The sequence below is a fragment of the Sciurus carolinensis genome, chromosome 16 (genome assembly GCF_902686445.1).
Source record: "Sciurus carolinensis chromosome 16, mSciCar1.2, whole genome shotgun sequence".
NCBI classification, from domain to species: domain Eukaryota; kingdom Metazoa; phylum Chordata; class Mammalia; order Rodentia; family Sciuridae; genus Sciurus; species Sciurus carolinensis.
In genome coordinates, this window is record NC_062228.1 from 49970690 (window position 1) to 49990631 (window position 19942).

Genomic DNA, 19942 nt, shown 5'->3' on the forward strand with positions numbered 1-19942 from the left:
TGTGGCCACCCTCTCCCTCCATAGGGAGGTTAAGCACGAGGCCACCTGTTAGGAAGGCCGGGCACAGAGGCGGGCTGCAGAGTTGGGGGGTGAACAACTGAATCAACAGGAACTCATTTCCTCACAAATGGAGCCCACAGTTTGGACAGTTGCAATGGGCAGAGAGGCAGAAACAGGTGGAATTGTGGGGGGAGGGGCGGAGTGGCAGAAGAGTGGCAGCACACTGGGGGAGGAGGTGGCCTGACTGAATGGTGACTGTGACCATTATGCCCCTTCTCGAGGCCCACACGTGTGCAGGAGCTTGACCTTCAGAGACAGAGCCCAACCCTTGGCCTGGCCCCCTACCCACACCAGGCTTGGAGTGAAAACCAGACCTGTAGCTCACCCTGAAGGAGGGGAGAGAAACGGTGTGGAAGTCACAAAAATATATTAAAACAGCCATTGTCTTCTCTCTCCAAACTGGCCTCCCTTCCCAATGCTCCTTGCCCACCGCCCACCACAGACTTTTAGGGAAAAACATGCCCAGGGCAGGAAATGGAGATGCCCAGGTGTAGCCCAGGGCCTGGGAGGTCCCTTCAGTGGGTGTAGAGGGCAGCTAACAGTCTCTAGAGGCTCGACGCCACCGTCGACGAGGGGGCCGCTGGGAGGCCGGAGGTGCAGGAGGGTCAGGCAGGACGCAGCGGACAGTCGGGCCTTGCCACAGGGACAGAAAACAGAAGAGAAATGAACAGAGTGAAGAGGAAGAAAGAGCAGTTACAGCAAGGGGGAGGGGCAGAGGAGGGAGAAAAGCTGGGTGTGGGGAGGAGGGAGACCCCCAGGGACACCCACTCGAGTGTGGCAGGCGAAAGAGCTAAGGAGCTGGGGTTTGAGGCAGCACTGCTGCTGAGAGGAAGGAAGGGGCCGCAGGAGGGACGAACGGCACTTGGCACTTGGAAGAGGTAGAAAAGTGGATCCTGCCAAGGCCGTGGCCAGAGAGTGGGGAACAGAGGGCGGGCAAGGAGTCCCAGAGCCCGTGGAGCAGTGGTGCCATCCCGCGTGCTCAGGCCCAGTGTGCGTGCTGAGGGAGACAAGCAGTGTCACCAGGAGCTGGCAGGTGGGCAGGCAGGCCCTCGAGGGCAGCTCTGAAGGGGCCAGGAGAGGGGCCGAGGCACGCCGGCAATTCTGCCATCTGCGCCCGGCCCGCACGTGGGCTAGAAGGTCCTGCGGCCCAGTCTTTTGAACACGCTCACAGTGCCTGCGTGGTCCATCTGGGCACCAAGGCCCTCAGTGGAGCTGCTCCCCCGGGGCCCCACCAGAGTCCTCTTAATGGTGACCTTGACCTCAGCCGAGGACTTACTCTTGGTGCTTGTGACCTGGCTGTCCTGGGCCTCAGGCACAAGGGTGGCCTTGCCCAGTCTCTGAATGATGCTGACTTTGGACAGGGACTCCGGCTTCCTCTCAAGTGCAGGGCGTGAGGAAAGAGTCAGGCGACGCACTGTTGGGGTAGCAGCCGTTGTCACTGAGCTTGTGGCCTTGGCTTTGACAGTCAGTGCTGGCTGGGGACTGGCCTGGGCTGGGCCCCGTCCTAGCTTCTTGAGGACCCCAGCATACTGCAGGACAGAGCTGCTGCTGTCATTGTCACTGTCCCACGCCAGATCCTCATCCAACTCTGGGGTGGCCCCGAGGCGACTGAAAACTCCTGTGGGCTGTGGACATCAAAGACGGGACAGTGAGTCACTTAGTCACTCAACATACTGCCTTCCTGGAACTCACCGTTGGAAGAAACCTTTCAGTGACACCCTAGTTAGTGGTGGCAGTCATGGGGGGTGAGGATGACAGGGGAGAAGAGCCCAGAGGAAGCACCCAGCCTTGCCCGGAAGTTCAGGGAAGGCTCCCTGGAAGAGGACACAGCTGAGCTGCGACCTGAACAGTGAAAGAAGCGGGTCCAATGACACAGGGGTGTGCCACACAGATGGACGACACTGGCAAGCTCTACGGGGAGCATGCGGAAAGTCACCAGGCCATTTACTCAGCAAATGTACCCGGAACCCCAACTCTGGACCTGGCCCTAAACCGAGCAGTGCTGGGGATACAGAGATGGCCAGACAGTCCAGGCCTGCTCCCAAGGGCTCAGTCCAGTGGGGAAGACAGGCTTGGCCCCAAAGTATGACACCAATAACTGTAAGCAGGACAGTGAGGCGTTCCGTAGGAGCAGTGCTGGGGGAGGAGCTAGGCACAGCTCACCCCACTTAGAGTTCAGAGGGACTTCCCAAACTCCAGCTTTCCAGCCGGCCCTGCAGGATGAGTGAGCAGAGGGATGCCTAGGACAGGAACAATGACACTGATCGAGCATTCACTGTGTGACAAACCCTCAACATGGCTGGATCCTTCAGCCACGTGACGCTGAGCGTGATTACCGCCCCTGTGGTAAGATTCTAGGAGGTGAGAGACAGCCAGAGCAGTTGCACCTGGGGAGCAAGGGAGGGAGGGAAGAGGCACAGTCAAGGACATCAAAGGTTCACTGAAGGTGACACGGGCTCACCACATACCCGATGCCCTCGCCATGCGGACTCTCACTCATGCCTCATGACCACCCTATGAGCGGTACTGTATAGATGAGAACCTGAGGCACAAAGGGCTTAAGAGAATGTCCAAGGTGACCTCGCCAGCCACAGTGGATCCAGGTGTGCTCTGAACCACACACCACACCTGGGGCCCGGGAACTGCAGCCCATTGCAAGATGGTGGGCTCCGACACAGGTACAGGGAAGAGCCGCAGAGGGTTTCCAGCAGGAGGAAGCCAGCCCGTGCTGGGGGCAGCATGCCCTGCTGCTGCGGAGACAGGAGCTGCAGGGGGTTAACAGCAGCTGTTGAGAACAGTTCGGAGGTTGTCACCCTATCCAGGCAGGGAGAGGTGGCAGCAGAGGTAGACAGGTAGTCACCGAACTCAGGGACTAACTGGAATGGAGGTAGGGGACATCCCTGAGGAGGGGTCCTAAAAGAGGAATGGCGTTGGAGGAAGATGCTGAGGATGGTTTGGGACAATGAGGACAGGAGGCAACCAGCAGAAATCAGGACAGATTAGGACCAGGGCTGGAAAGAAAGACACAGAGAGACACCAGGGCAGAAGACAAAGGGGAAAGACAGCGAGCAAAGATGGGAGCAGGCTAGGAAGGTGGGGAGACGGTGCCAGGGCCCAGAATGGGTGAGATGCAGGAGAATCAGGAACGACATCCAGGGAAGACAAGAGCTTTCCAGTCCCGAGAGGCTCCACCAGCCCCAACTCACTTTATTCCCGGTTGTCGTGTCTGCCTTAGTCTCAGCACCGAGGCGGTCAAACACAGACGTTCTGTGGACACCTGCAATGGAAATGAAGCCATGAGACAGTACCTGTAGAGCAGCCCTGGGGACCCAGGCCCAAGCTGAGCAAGACAGGCACTGAGGCAAGCACGCCGAGGCCAGCAGACACTAGCCAGCCCTGCTGTGGCAGGGACAGCCGGTGCCGTGTCAGGCTTTGCACCTATACTGTTGGTATTGTTGACCTTCACCCATACACATCTGGCTTGAGTCAATGTGGAAAGGTCATCGCAAACCCACAGCCTGACACCCCAAACTCCTTACACCTTAGTACAAGTTCATGAAGTGTGTGTAGGGAAGAGTCCTTAATCCCTATTCGTTCCTTTCTCTTTGGGAGTCCTGGGACACTCTGATGAATGGTAATGAGTCCTCTCACCAAATAATAAGTGAAATCTCTACTGATGGGGTGTTTACTAAATCATGGTCCATAAATACTATGGAAACAAATGACCATTAAAATGGAATGAAGAGCCAGGCACAGTGGTACACACCTGTAATCCCAGCAACTCAGGAAGCTGAGGCAGGAGAATCACAAGTTCAAGACCAGTCTGGGCAACTTAGTGAGACCATCTCAACATAAAAAAAAATTTTTTAAATATTTTTTTAGTTATAGAGGAACCCAATACCTTTATTTTATTTACTTTATTTTTATGTGGTGCTGAGGATTGAACCCAGTGCCTCACATGTGCTATGCAAGTGCTCTACTACTGAGCTAAAACCCCAGCCATCAACATAAAATTTTTAAAAGGGCTGGAGACATGGTTCAGTAGTACAGTAGTAGAGCACCTGGCTAGCATGCTTGAGGCTCTGGGCTCAATCCCCAATACCAAAAATAAACAAATTTTTAAAAAGTAAGATGATGCTATTTGTGTTAAAGAAACAAAAATTTAAAAAAATAAAAAAAAAAAGAAAAAGAAAAAAAAATGTCCATATATGTGCAGATGCATACAAGTTCACAGATGTTGCCCTGGGCAGGTTAACAGCAGCCATGGAATACAGAAGTGATAGGGAACAGTCTTTTTACTATATGATTCTGCACCATCTGAAAGTTTTCCACGAGAACAAACACAACATTCTTTTTTTTTTTTTTTTTTTTGGTACCAGGGATTGAACACAAGGGCACTTAGCCACTGAGTCACATTCCTAGCCCTCCTTTTTTAAATTTTGAAACAGGTAAGGTGATGAGCCCTACAGGGGAGCTGAGGTTTGTCTTTGAACTTGTGGTCCTCCTACCTCAGCCTCCCGAGTTGCTGGGATTACAGGCCTGCACCACTGCCCTTGGCCTCAAAGGCAACATTCTAAAACAATCCTACCATAATGAAGCTCGTCTTCATGCCACCAGCCCCAGTGTGCACTGGGTCTCACTCGGATTTCTCCGGCTCATTGTGACAGTGCCTGCTTTGGGGCACCTGCCAGGCATGGGCATTCACTTTCCAGGCAGCCATCACGGACTCCTTGCCCATGCCCCTCAGGAGCCTGGCTACGCCAACTGCAGGATGACAGGGCACAGGTAATGTGTTCCCCTCCTCTATGGCCACTGCTGCTGTCCCCTTGGCCCGAGGCCCCCCGAGTCCATGAGTCTACTTCTCAGCCACCACCTCCAGGGCATGGTGGACGTCTACGATGTAGCCAAGGGGAAACGGTCTCCAGGCCACACAGGCCAGTACCTTTTGCCGCCTGCTGCTGCTCTAGGATCTTGCGGGTCCGAGGGGTGGTGCCCTTGGGCATGTTGATGATGTATTTCCCCTCCATCTCAGCAGTGACCCGGCGACGCTTGGTGGGAACACCCAGGCTTTCCTCCTCCCTGCGGGCCAGGGCTGCTGAAGGAGGAGAGCAAGGGCCAGACATCAGGCAAAGGGTGCACATGTCCTTTAGCTCCACATTCGCATGACTGGACTCTCTTAGTGCCCAGTGGTACCCATCACCACCAACTGAGCCCTGAGGAACCCAAAGGTCTGGGATCTCCAGGCAGCAGTGGGCATCCCAGGCTCTCTGTGGTTCACCCAAGTTCAGGCCAAAAGCCCTCGGATGGGGATCCTTCTGGGTGATGGGAAGGCTCTACACTTTCACAACTGTGCTTGGTTTTTTTTTTTTTCCTTTTTCTGATGCTCGCTTTATAACAACTAATAAAGTTGTATACTCAGCACTTGGGCATTGTACATAACTATATTACACTTTAATTAAAAAAAAAAATTCCTCAGATGTGTCCAGGGGTAAAAGTGCCAGTCACCATTATTTTAATTCCTTATAAACTAACTGTAGCCTTCTTATTTGTGGCACATAGATCAAGGCCAGAGGGGACATGGCACTTCTAAACAAACAAGGCAAAGGGGAGCCCATGTGACAGGTGGAAAGGATATGATGAAACTGACCTGGGAAAAATGCAGTCTCTCCCTGGCCTCAGTTTCCACAGAGCCAATGACACCACAATGTGGGGCCAGGGCCAAACAAGGCACAAGAGAATGGCAGAGGAGGGCTTGGGTGTCCAAAGGCTTGAGTCCCACTCTCAGCTTTTAAGCTGAGACTGGGAAGGAGGAACATGGGGCAGCCACAGAAAACCCTTAGCAGAGTGCGCCAAGTCCAGGGAACGTCAGGGGCAGAGGCCTACTATAAGGAGGAGGCCAGAGAGGTACTAAGCCAGAGTGGACTTCATTATCAGAAATGGGAAGCCTGGAGGATTGCAGACACAGGCTCAGACGGAGGTCTTAAAGGATTTCTGACTGCTGGAAGGAGCAGCAGGTTCTTTACCTTTGACCCCAGGCACTAAGCACAGGGTCAGCACTAATGGGGCTCAATAAACAGCTGCTAGAACAGACTGAGCCACCGAGTGCAAGGGCAAAGCACACCTGCTTCAAGCCATTCTCCCAGCTGGAGACATGGAAAGTGAGCCCCACCTGACCAAGTTCACACAGGTGACTTAAGTCCAAAGGTTTTGAACACACTGCAGTCTTCGAAGCACCTTGTGATGTTGGGGACAGACCCCCTAAATACCTTCTGCCAACACATATTTCACCTCCAGCTCTGCCCACCACCTGCCCGAGTCCCCTCACCAGCAGCCTTGGCACTCTTTGCTGCCATCTTGTTGGACACGGTGACGGAGATCTTGGAAGTGCTGGTGTCTGGCCGTCTGGCGGGAGTGCTGGGTGGGGAATCATGGTTCAAGCTGTTGGCGATCATTCGGGAGGCGGCTGAGGGGAGAAAGGAGGGGAGTTCAGTCAGGGGGGGGCCCTGAAGCCGGCAGTCTCAGGCCAGAGTGGAGAAGGCGGGCACTGGACTGCATGAGGAAGGGGCAGCCCAGGTCACTCTGCGGCTGCACTCTCCACATGATGGGAATGCTTGCAGGGGGCTTCACCTTCCCGGTGAAGCTCACCCCTCCCAATGCCCTAGACCAGACTGGTTCCCATCACACTACCCAGCCCTGTGCTGAGCTCACTCCTCCCCTCCCCACGCTGCCTCGGCCATGACAGTCTCCAGGATCTTCCTCACCTAGCAAGTGGGTGCCTCCTTGGGGCATTTACAGTTCCTCCTTCCTAGAATGCTGCTCCCCAAGTACCAACAGGCTCACTCGTCTCTTCACTCAGGTCTCCGCTCAGCAGCTCCTCAGTCAGCACCCCATCACCTCGACTGCCCCCACGCGCACTGTACTTTCTTTTTCTTACAGCCTTTAATGCTGCTTGATAGTCAATGACATCTGTGTACTGGCGCACCCCCCGCAAGACTGCGTGCTCTGTGAGGAGGCATGGTCTGTAACCTCAGTGTCCCCCGTGCCTAAAATGGTTTCTGTCCTTCGTACGTCCTCAGTGAACGTCTACTGAAGAGAGGAGCACCGTCACTGACACCAACATTCCCACCGCACGGGACCCGCCACGCACCAACTAGTTCTACAGATGAGGGAACAGGGACTCGGGAGGGGAGTCGCTCAGCCAGGCCCTTGAGCAATGTGGGTCTGGCTCCAGTTGTGCTGGGGCAAGAAAGGTGGCCGCCTTCTGGCGATGGGTGGGCAGGCTCTGGCAGTCTGTCGCCTGTGGAGCAGGAGGGGGCATGCCTGGGGCGCGAGGGTGGGAGCTATAGCATGCCCACCGGAGGGCCAACCCCAGAAGGAAGAAGACGGTTTTGCCTGGGGTGTAGTTGCTGCTAGTTCTAGGGTTCTTGGGGAGCCCCTGCAGGGGAGGGAAGAGGGAAAATCTTCATGCTACCATTGCTTTCTGGCAAGTCCCAGCAGCCTCACCTCAACCCCCACCTCCCCCAACTGGCTTTCAAATCGTATTTTAGGGGGTTGTTTTTTCCAGGTGCTGGGGATGGAATCCAGGGCCCTGTGCTTGCTAGGCAAGCACTTTGCCCCTGAGCTACATCCCCATCCCCAGACTTCAGTATTTTGTCCCACTACCCTCCCAAAGTCTTCTTTTCTTGTTAGGAACTTTCTTGCCCATAATGATCCTCAACACACTGTTATAATTATCTATTGCTTTTTTTTTTTTTTTTTTTTTGCGGTACTGGGGATCGAACTCAGGGCCTTGTGCTTGCAAGGCAAGCACTCTACCAGCTGAGCTATCTCCCCAGCCCTATCTATTGCTTTTTTAAAAAAATTTTTAGTTGTAGATGGACACAATACCTTTATTTTATTTTTATGTGGTGCTGAGGATTAAATCCAGTGTCTCACGCATGCTAGGCAAGTGCTCTACCACTGAGCTACGATCACAGCCCAATTGCTTATTTTTTAAAAAACAATAACTATAGCATATAGAAAACTATATTAAACCTACACAGGCCATTTAATAAAAGGTGATCCCCACCACCCCCAGCACCCAGGTCTGGAAGCAAAGCGACACTTGTCCCCCAAAATCCTAGAACTAGAGCTGGGCATGTTAATGCAAACCTACAATCCCAGCAACTTGGGAGACTGAGGCAGAAGGATTCTAAGTTTGAGGTCAGCCTGGGCAACTTGGTGAGACCCTATCTCAAAAATAAAACAAAAAAGGCTGGGAATGTAGTTCAGTGGTAGAGAAGCCCTGGGTCCAATCCCCAGTGCCACACACACAAACAAACAGGTCCCAGTCCTTCCCTATCAGACCATCTCCCTCTCTCCAGGGAGAAATGGCTAGTTTCAATCCTGCTCTCTTCTCTGCTAAGGCTGTGGAATCTACCCACGGTCAATTTTCCAAAGATATCTCTCCAGCTGTTCCTTCAGCTGGATGGGGTGGCATTATGACCAGCAGCTGCAAACTCGTAGGCTGTGTAGAATCTGTCCCAGCGCAGCCTCCACTCATAGCACTTTACCTGGCCAGGTGCGCTGTGATCAGGACCTTCTGCAATAAAAGGAAGGCAGCTGACAGGGCCCTGCTTCTTGTACTGACACAGAGGGATGCATATTGCCAACAGAGGCCAGAGACTTGCTGCTTTATCACCACGACAGCCAAGCACTGTTTGAGTGGAGGTAAAACCACTCTGTGTTGGCTCCACTGAATTTTTGCTTTATTATTGTTTTGAGATGGGCTCTAGTTATGTTGTCCAGGCTGGTCTTCAACTACGGGGCTCAAGCAATCTCCCTGCCTCAGTCTCCCAAGTTGCTGGGACTACAGGCATGCTTCAGTCTGCCTGGTTTTCATTGAACTTGAGTTGTAGTCAGGATGTCAGAGTACAAAGAACTGTCCTCCCTCCTGCCCCATAGAGATGACGTGGTGGATGCTATGAAGTGCACACAAGGGATCTTAGTAGGCATGCTGTTTTGGAGAACTCTTCCCCACCCATTTCTTTCTTACTTTGCCTGTTTCCCCTTCTCAACTGCCTACTTCTTTCACTAGTTCTTAGTCTCACTAAGTTGCCCAGGCTGGCTTTGAACGTGGGATCCTACTGCCTCAGTCTCCCAAGTAGCTGGGATTATAGGTGTGCACAACCTGGCTAATTTTATTTTAAACTATTAATGACATTCAGAAGGTATGAAAATGTCATCATTGAAGATTTGAAAGGATACTGGGGTTGTAGTTCAGTGACCAAGTACTTGCCTAGCATGCATGAGGCACTGGATTTGATCCTCAGCACTGCATAAAAGTAAGTATATAAATTGAAGGTATTGTGTCCATCTACAGCTTAAAAAATTTTTTTTGAAATTCTGGCAAAAATAATCTATGCTATCAGGGCAGTGATACCCCAGAGAGGGGAAGTGACTGGGAAGACCTCAGGGGGATTCTGGGAGGCCGGTCATGATTGTTTCTGCGTTTGGATGCTGGCAACACAGGAGTCCTGCACGTAAGTCATTCAGTTATACCATGATGACCAAACCTTTTCCTGTATATATGCTGTGGGACTATTGTAAAAATCCTCACTGATTTGTTCAGCTTCCCTGAATCCATGCCTTTGGGTTGGCCCTGCCTACACTGATTCTGGCCTTAGCATGTGCTTACTCTAGCCAACTGGGAAGAGCAAATATTACGCAAGCAGAGGCTAAAGATGTCCTTTGCACACTGAGGACTCCCTCTTATACTGCTTTTGAGAACCCTGTAACAAATCTGCAGTGAATAAAAAAGCACTGTAAGAACAGTCACTCACTACCCAGTTTATTTTTCTCCCTTAAAGGGGGATGCAGATAGCTGGGCACTGTGGCACATGCCTGTAATCCCAGCAACGTGGGAAGCTGAGGGAGGAGGCCAGCCTGGACAACTGAGCAAGACCCTGTCTCAAACTAATAAAAAGGGATGGAGGTGTAGCTCAATGGCAGAGGTCCCCTGGACTCGACCCCCAGTCCTGCAAAATAGAAGAAGGCCTGAGATGGCTTTGCTTCCACCTCTGCAAAATACAGAAGTGAAGCGATGGATAATGGGTGTGTCCTTTTTGCTGATAAGAGTGTGAAGAGAAAAAGAGGCCTGAATAAGGAAGACTCACCACTAGAGGCACCACGGCGCAGCTCGCCTGGGAGCGGGCTGGGGCTACAGGGCACCGACTCAGTGGCAGCTTTACACATGTCCTGTAAAAAACAGGGACCTGGGTTAGCACAACAGAACCAGGGACAGGGAGATCTGAGCAACATGCAGAAGGACCAGAACCTGACTGCCAGAGAAGGTTAAGTTCAAACATTTCCTTCGTGACCAGGAAAAAGCATCATTCACACCCAAACTGAGGGACATCCCACAAAGTATCTGACCAGTACGCTTTGAAGCTATCCAGGAAGAGGGCTGAGGCTGCAGCTCAGTGGTAGAGTGCTTGCCTTGCACAAGACCCTGTGTTCAACCCCGCCAAAAAAAAAAAAAAAAGCGCCAGGGTTGGGCTTGGGGTGTGACTCAGTGGTACAGCACCTGCCTAGTATGCACAAGGCCCTGGGTTACACCTCCAGCACTGCAAAATCAAAGCAAAACAAAACAAAACCCTGCTGTCCTAGGAACAGATGGGGTTCTAGAAATGGAGGATGATAATGGGGAAGATGAGAATTCACAATAATGACAAAAGTTAGAGCCTTTACTGAGGCTCTGCTTCAGGCAGAGTACACTGTGCTAGCCCAACCACACTTCGAGATGAGTCACCTCTCTGCTTTTTATAGGCGAGAACATAAGAGGCTGAGAGGTTAGGCCGTATGTTACAGTCACATAGCAAATGGCTGAATCAGCCTCAGAACCCAAGTCCACCTGCCTGTGCTCCCAGGTCTCCTGCTGGATCTGCGTCTGCCCCTCCACTGCCATGCCAAACCCAGGGACAGAGCAGGTAGGCAGAGCACCCACCTGGCGGTGTACCACCTTGGCATGCTTTAGGATGGCAATGATGTCACCCACCACAGTCACGCCCAGCTCATTCATGATTTCCTTGTTGAGATCCAGCAGCATGCTCTTTTGGATCCTGCAGGGAAGGGTCAGCAGTGAGGCCCAAGGTGGGCCAACGTCAGGGGAGAGCCAGTTCCCTGCCTCCCCCCACCAAGTTCAGCCCTATCCCCTCAGCCACCTCACCTATTATCCACAAACATCACAGCATAATTAACAGCAGGTCCTGGAGGAATGCCGGCTTCCTTAAAGAACTGGATCCACTCGGAAGTGGCTGGGGAGTTGAAGAGAGTTTGTTATTCATGTGATTCTCTTGAGGGAAGAGCAGTGGCGAAACCGCAACAGCAGTGGCTCCCTCGGGTGACAAGCTCACCACCTCCAGGCCTCGCGCTGAGTGCTCTGCACACACCATGGGAGGAAGCCGTCCCCTGACCACCCCGAGTTAAGCGCTATTAAGACGCTCCCACGTGCCAAGGAGGAAGCGAAACCTAGGCTGGGAGAGGTTGGGCCCCCCACCCCAGGGCACAAAGCTAACCAGGAACGGAGGGCCCAAACCTTCCACCTTCTCCGCAGCTCTGCCCTGCCCTCGAGCTGCGAGGGCAATCCCGGCACTTGGGCAATGACTAATTTGCAAGACCTGGGACCTGGGGTTCTCTGCCCTTCCCCTCCTCAAGCCAGGGAAAAGGGTCACAGAGCCAGCCCACAAGCTTCAGCAAGCCCCTGCCCGCCACAGGAGCAGCACTGCCTCAGAAAGAGGTATGCAAGGAGCCAGCATAAGCTCTGGAGTCTGGGTTCAAATCCCAGCTCCGCCACTTCCTGGCTAAGGCAAGTCAGTGCTCAGCGCCTCGGTTTCCTCATCTATAAATTTGGGAAAATACTCTACACTTAACAAGTATCGACTGTGTACTTGGCACAGTTGAGGTTCTGTTCCAAGCACTGGGAGTACCACAGGGGACAAAATGCAGTCTGTTCTCATGGAGCTGACATTTTAGTGGTGGCAGCACCAACATCCTTGGGTGACTGTGCAGACTCAATGAGAAAATCCACATAAAGGCCTTTAAATGGTTATTGGTCCAGAAGACATCCTCACCCAGTCTTATATTTTTATTATTTATGTATTTATTTATTTATTATTACTGTTATTACTAGTCTTCCTCCCTCTCACCACCACTGAACATGAGCAGCAGAGAGCACACAGTACTGGCCTGAGAGTTCCATCCCCAGCGCCAAAGAAACGACAAAACAAAAAACCACGGAGCCATGGGCAGACTCCACCATGAAGCATATTATTCCTCAACTTCTTTTCCTGACCCTGACTTGTCAGGCCAGGTGGGAGATAAGATCAGTGATTCCAAGGGCTCAGGGTGTGGCTCAGTGGTAAGGTGATGAAAGCCCTGGTTCAACACAACAAAACAAAAACACACAAGATCAACAGTTCCTTGCAGGGTGTGCTCAGTGACTATAATCCCAGTGGCTCGGGAGGCTGAGGCAGGAGGATCACAAATTCAAGGTCAGCCTCAGCAATTTAGTGAGACCCTAAGCAACTTAGGGAGACCCTGTTTTAAAATAAAAATTCAAAAATAAATAAATAAATAAATAAACAAGGGCTGAGGATGTAGCTCAGTGGTTAGGCACCCCTAGGTTCAATTCCCTGGTACAAAAAGAAAAAAAAAAAGTTTCTAAGTAGGACATTTTATTTTTCACATTTTAATACCTCTGAAATGAAGATCTACCTCATAATTGATAGTGTGCCAGTGTCACTGGCAACTTCTTTTTCTTTCGTGTGACAACGGTACACCTAACGATTCATGCTATTTTAGATTAGAAAAGATTTGGGTCAGGCTTGGCAGGGCACATCTGTAATTCCAGCAGCTCAGGAGGCTGAGGCAGGAGGATTGCACGTTCCAGGCCAGCCTCAGCAATTCAGTGAGGCCCTAAGCAACCGAGCAAGACCCTGTCTCAAAATAAAACATACAAAAGGCTAGGGACGCGGCTCAGTGGTTACGTGCCCCTAGGTTCAATGCCCGGTACAAAAACAAAAAAGATTTAGTACTCCTTCACTCACTCTCCTTTTAAAACTGAGCTCAGAGTGGAGAAAAAGACACCCCAGGATCAGACTCTGCATGGGTGGCATGCAGGACCATGGGTCACACCTTGCCCAGGAGGACTCTGCCCAGCCACTATCTTTCAGGACACTAGTGGCCTAAGCCCTGGGGGCTAGAGAACAGGCAAGGAGCCCATGACCTGAAGGCTTCCTCCACCAGCCCACAGGCAAAAGGAGAGGTTGCCCTCTCTGCACAGGCGCTATCCACCTGCCTCGCCACAGGGCTCTGGGTGCCATCAGCCCACGTGGGCACCTGTGTCTACGCATCAAAAAGCACCACGTGATGATTCCACTCCCTCAAAATGTCTGCAGCAGGCAAATTCAGAGACAGAGCAGATTAGTGGTGGCCAGGAACTGGGAGGAAAGGAAGGGTGGGTGCTAACGGGCATGAGGTTTTCTTGGAGGGTAATAAACAGGTTTTGAAATTGACTGTGGTAATGGCTGTACCACTCTGTGAATAGAGTCTAGAAAAAACATTAAATGTGTACACTTTAAATGGTAAAATGTATGATCTATGAATTGTATCTTAATTATTCTGTCTGTTCTTAAGCAAGGAAAAAGCATCACATAGGTTGGAAGTAACTCTCTGCCTGAGAAAAAGTCTGTAATTTTAACCATAAGATTATTGAAACCCAGTGTCCAAGGAACTGCACAATGCCCCACATCCAGCACACACCATCACCTCGTGTATTACTAAGAAGGAAAACAAGCCGCCAATTAAACCCTCATAAACCGCTGGTTGTTAAGTTGTAGCCCAGCTTCAGAAATGTTAACTGGGCAACAATGTGTCTTGGAATGGGTGTGAGGGTGCTTGCTGCACACACCAGGAGACAGATACAAGAAAATCCATGGCAGGGCTGGAGTTGTAGATCAGTGGTAGAGTGCTTACCTAGCATGTGTGAGTCACTGGGATCAATTCTCAGCACCACATATAAATAAATAAATAAATAAATAAATAAATAGTCCATCAATGACTAAAAAAAAAAAATTAAAAGAAAAAAATATCCATGACAACATGTCTGTCAGAGTTTCAGCCCTTGATGGTGGCATTAAAAACAAACTGCCACCTGGTGAAATACTACACAGCAGTGAAAAAGAAAGGACAACAGTTATGATCAGTCACAGAGATGACCCTCAAATGTGTTTCACAAAGGAAGTCAGACACCAAAGAACATACAGTGAGACTTTGTTGCATAAGTTAAAAACCCTAGTACAGGAGTTGGGAGTGTAGCTCAGTGGTGGAGTGCTTGCTAGCATGTACCAGGTTCAATCCCCAGCACTGCCAAAAAACAAAAACAAAAACAAAAACAAAAAAATCTGTTGTATGTTTCCACTAGTGAAACTACTACACATAGAAAGGTAAGGAAAAATGTCCACAAAAGATCAGAGAGTGGTTTACTCCACTTCCACCTGGAGGAGGGGTAGGACCAAGGCAGGACCCTCAGACATCTGGCAATATTTCCCTTCCTAACACAGAAGGTTAGAGGGAGTTTGGTTTTTCAGTCATTTTATTGTACTATGTATAGGCTAATAGATTTTCTTAAAGCAAACACACCCATGTAACCAGTACTCTGATCAAGATATAAAATATTCCTAATACCCCAGATTCTCTTGGGTTTTCCCTGTTGCCACTATTCCCTCTTCCCAAGGGCAACCACTACCTTCTAAAACAATGGGTTGGTTTGCCAGCTTCCATGCTGTATTTAAATGGGATTCTAAAGGATATACTCAGATATTTGCTTTTTGTTTTAAAACCATAGGAGCCAGGTGTGGTGACACATGCCTATGATCCCAGTGACTCAGGAGGCTGAGACAGGAGAAGCTCATGTTTAAGGTCAGCCTTAGCAACTTAGAGAGACCCTCAGCAACGCAGCAAGACTCTCAAAATTTAAAACTAAAAAAGGACCAGGGAAGTAGTTCAGTGATTAAGCACTCCTGGGTTTAAGTTCCAGTACCAAAAACAAAAACAAATATCATGTTAATATGATTTTTTGTACTTCACTATATGTATAGTAAATCTCAAAATTCTCCAAAGCAACCATTTAATTCCTGTGTCCTGGCAATCCTGAAATTCAGAGCGTAAAGAAAATCAGGTGATACAGTTCATGAAAATCACAACGGTTAATATTTTTTGAGATCTTATGTTCAAGAAATGACCTGTGGTAATCTCTAAATGCCAGGAATCAAGGAGTATTATTATCTCCATTTCAGAGGTGAGAAAACCAAGGCTCTGAGAGCCATGTAGGAGATCTGCCAGACTTCATAACGCAAGTTCTTTACGGCTAAAATACGCAGTCAGTAGATCCAGATACACAGAAGGGGCAGGCGGCCTTGAACTGGCCCCAGCCCTGCCCCCAACCTTCATCAGAGTACAGCTGTCCCTGCCAGTGTCCCAGGCCTCCCTGCCCCTCCCAGACCATACCTCAGAAAGGGCAGTGGGGAGAGGGGGCCATGCAGAGGTCAGACTCACCCATAGTCACTGAGACCATTGTCTCCCTGGCCCCGACCCTGCTCCCTGGAGCCTGGAAGAGAGAATGAAAGAAGGCCCATGAGTCGCCACCACTGTGCGCATATGTCCCTCTCCTGGTGCCTGCCTGCCTGCCTGCCTGCCAGGGGAGCATTCCTGGGCTAGGGGCTCACAGTCCAGGAATAGCCCAGAGCAACTGGCAGAACGTCAGCCTCGAAGAGAGCTGCCACATCTATTGCTTGTGCCTGGGACAAGTCACAGGGACAGCCAATGTCTACAGCTCCGATCACACACACCGCAAAGGTCTGACTAGAATAGCAATGGGACAGAAAAAGACACCTCCTGCCCCAAAAAATTCACCATAAACACCCGATCACTCAACCATCTAAACAAGATTTACTGAGAACCTACTGTGTGAGGCGCTTAGAACACTGAGATGAACAAAACATGAAGCCTAGCATGAGGCTGGGGACGGGGAAGGAAGACGAGAGTCAACAAGCAAAACAGCTAACAGTGCAGTGTGTTCAAAGCTGTCAGTGTTACGGAGAAAACATGTAGGGCTTGGGAAGGGACATCACACTCTTCAATAGGTGATCAGAGAAGACCTAAAGTGACATGTAGAGACCTGAAAAGGGGAGGGAGGGAGCTGCGTGGTTTTACAGAGACGGTCCAGTGAGTCCAGTGCCTGAGCCAGGAGCTCTGCTGGCAGGTCTGAAGGGTGAGGAGCCAATGTGGCTGCAATGGAGTGAGCCAGAGCAGCAGGGGACGGGTCGGACAGGAGCGGGGCCAGAGAAATGGAAAGCCAATTCCACTTGGATAAGACCAGCAGATGCTGAAAGGCATGAAAGACACATCAGCACCAATGGAAACTCCAGGCATGAAAGGCAGTGAAGAAAGACAAGGAAATGACGTTCTCACATGCTCCCTGCCTCCGGGACCACCTGGCCACGCTGGCCTAGGCCAAGCTTACTTCCTCTCTTCCACTCTCTGCCTTCTCCATTCACTCTGCACCCTTTGACCAGGCTCAGTGCCAATACTGAGGCTTCTCCCTCATCCCTCCCTTCTGACGGTGTAACAGAGAGGTCAAGAGTAAGGACTCTGGAGCCAGGCATGGTGACACAACACACCTGCAATCCCAGCAACTTGGGAGGCTGAGGCAGAAGGACTGTAAGTTTGAGGGCAGCCTCAGCAACTTATGTCTTAAAATAAAAAATAAAAAGGGCTGGAGATGCAGCTCGCTTATAGAGTGGCTGAGTACCACAGAGGGGGAAAAAAAGGAAAAAAGAAGAGTAAGGACTCTGGAACTAGACTGCGGGGGGTCAACTCTAGCTCTACCACTCACTAGCTGTGTGGCCTTGGCAGGTTACTTCTGCAGTCCAGTCTCAGGTCCCCATCTGTGCACTGGTGTGGCACAGATGTTACTTCCCTGGAGGACTGTTGGGAGGGTGCAGTGGGCTTCTATGTACAAAGGCCTGGGAGGGACTAAGACAGGACTTGGTGCATACTACAAGGCCTGGAAGGGGCGCTCCTGGACTCATCCTCTGGTCTCCCAGGGGCTTTACCTGCCTCTCAGTTTTGTTTTGTTTCACTTTGAGATGGGGCCTCACTACGTTGTCCAGGCTGGTCTTGAACTCCTGGGCTCAAGTGATCCTCCCACCGTAGCCTGCCTGAGTAGCTGGGACTACAGGCATGTGCCTCTGATCCCAGCTTGCCTCCCAGTTTCCACACAGGATGTCACGTGTGCCTGGAATGCCTATCTCCCATCATCCTCCTGGCAAGCTCTTCTTCCCTCTGTTGGCTATCCCCTGCTTTGGGAAGCTTTCCCTAAATTCCTACATATGAGACTCTCTCCTCTACCCTGCTTAGTGTTTATCTCGCCCTTTTCTGGCTTCTGCTGATTCGGATTGATGAATATGACCAGACGTCACTCTGCCCTGCACCTGACACTCATATTCACTTTCCCTTCTAGATTTTACCACTGGACAAAGACAATACAACATGTATCCCTCAAACAGCAGGGCATGGAGAGACTTCAGTAAGCTGGACAGAACAGCAGCTCACAAACCAAGCACTAACTATGAACCAGGACCAAAGCCAAGCATCATACTCATGCCTCACAACAGCCTCAGGAGCAAAGACTATGATTAGCCCTATTTTAATCAATCAAAAAACTGACTCACTAAGGAGCAGTCATTTATCAAATGTCACATCTAGCAACTGACCTTACTGGGATTCAAAAACAAGTTCTCCCTGATTCCGATGCCCATGGAGTAAGGTCCTTTTGAGTGTTTTCTACATGCCAGGAACACAGTATATAGTCAGTGACTTCCCACAGCCAGCCTGGGAAAAAAAGTAAAAATGAGCAAAAAAGTAAAAAAACAAATGACAGCAGCAGGTTTAAGGTTCACACAGCAAACTAACAGCAGGGCTAGGAACTGAACTCAGGCTGGGGTTAATGCCAAACAAGGCGCTGTGGTCTGTCTCTGCAACATCTCAACTAATGCTTATCTGAATTCTTTTTTTTTTTTAATTTTTCTTTTCTGAATCCTTCGAGTACTGATATTCTTTCCCACTATTGTGGAATTCCCTCTTAAACTCAATATCCTTTTTCTATGACCTTTAAAAGCTCATCTCCAGTGCATTCTTCATAGTTGAAATCAACAAAATTTTTTAAAAATTTAAAGAAATTAACAAAATAGAAATTTTTAAAATTAGCAGCTCCCAAAACTCAAGTCATTACTATGTACCAGATTCCATGTGCTCACCCTTAGATTTGGATCTAAATCCCAATTTTACCTCTTCCTAACCCTGGGCAAGTAGCTCAACCTTTCTGGAACTCATTTTCCTCAAGTGTACAATAAGAGTACCTATTGTTAAAGGAGTTAGAGGGATTAAATGAACCAATAAACTTGAAGCTCTTGGAACAATATTCAGCAAGTGGTAAGTGTGTAACAAAAAAAAAAATAAATCTTCAGTAAGCTAGGTTCAGGGTGAGACATGTCAGTTTCATGCCAAATGTGAGTAGGAAACCAATTTATAAGACTATTTGATCAGAAATTGAGGCAGAGGATTACAAGTTCAAGGCCAGCCTGGACAACTTTGCAAGACCCTGTCTCAACATAAAAAAAGTAAAAGGGCTGGCATATAACTCAGTGATAGAACGTATGCCTACCTGGGGGGCCCTGGGTTCAATCTCCATTACTACCAAAAAAACAAAAACAAAAATAAAAAACTATTTGATGGAATCCACCAGAATCTAACAACATGAACTCACAGAATATAAATTATCCTCTTTTCGGTTACATTTCACTCACTGTCTACAATTTAATGAACTGTTCTGTTTCCATTGTATTTCAGATTGTTTTCCTTCTCCTGGCAAGCAATGTTAGTTTTCCATTAGAACAGAAATGAAAATTTTCTTCTCAAATTAATGACAGAGGAACATGCACCAATCATTTTCAAACAAATTAAAAATCTATACTACAAGACTGGGCAAAATTAGCCAGATAAGGAGTAGCAGAATGTCGATTTTCCCAGCTGTGATTCTGTTTTTCCTATTGCTTTCTCTGAGATTCCTTCCTCCTCTACTTTATTGGAATTCCCAGTTACACCAATGACTCTCTGAATCATTACCATTATAGTCCCAATCTACTGAGCTCTTGCTATGCTAAATGCTTTCCATACACAGCTCATCACAATACGCAAAACGACCGTAAGATATCGAGACTATCAGCGCTGGAGACTGCGCTTCAGGGAGGTGAAGGCACGGGCCCACTGCCACACAGAGGAGCTGGGACTTGAACCCAAATCAGCAGGCCTCCAAGTCCAACAATCTCTTCAGCCCAACGAAACATCATCAATGCCAACAACAATGGTATAGAAAGGCAGCGAGCACTAGGTACAAGCTCTGAGCTGGGGCCGCGACAGGCAAGAGCTAACTTCTCATTCAATCCATAGAGCGGGTGCTACAGTCCTATTCTGACCCCCATTCTACAGAGGAGGAAACTGAGGCTCAGAGAAAGACATCACTCGTCCGGAGTCGCACAGCGGAGTCCAGACTGTGATTCCAGAGCCCGGAACGCCCTCCGAGCACACCGCATTCGGCCCAGGCCCACCTCCCCGCGGCCCTTGCCTCACCTGGCCTACCGGCCCCGCGCCCATTCGCCCCGCCCGCCGTCCCTCCCGGCGGCGCCAACTGTCAGACACTCCTCTTTCGTCCCGGATCGCCCGCCCCGGAAGTCCGCCCTCGGCGCCGGAAGACTGACGGACCGATCGTGACCGCTCTAGCCCG

General features: G+C 50.1%; 1 protein-coding gene across 5 annotated transcripts; it reads right to left on the minus strand.

The window, feature by feature from the left end:
- Positions 1-410: 410 nt before the first annotated feature.
- Positions 411-19896, minus strand: C16H19orf47 (chromosome 16 C19orf47 homolog). 5 transcript variants are annotated; one of them, XM_047530007.1, is made up of 11 exons: positions 19789-19896; positions 17874-17991; positions 15655-15706; positions 11267-11354; positions 11045-11159; positions 10215-10296; positions 6386-6523; positions 5003-5152; positions 3267-3337; positions 1337-1685; positions 411-693 (listed from the first exon to the last, which is right to left on the minus strand). In XM_047530007.1, exons 2-11 carry the CDS (start codon positions 17916-17918, stop codon positions 596-598), a joined length of 1188 nt encoding a protein of 395 aa, XP_047385963.1. In that variant the 5' UTR covers positions 17919-17991; positions 19789-19896; the 3' UTR covers positions 411-595. The 5 variants fall into 5 exon arrangements, with proteins under 5 accessions (XP_047385963.1, XP_047385962.1, XP_047385959.1 ...); XM_047530006.1 differs by having other exon boundaries at positions 5003-5155; XM_047530003.1 differs by lacking the exon at positions 411-693 and having other exon boundaries at positions 700-1685.
- Between the last annotated feature and the right edge of the window lie 46 nt (positions 19897-19942).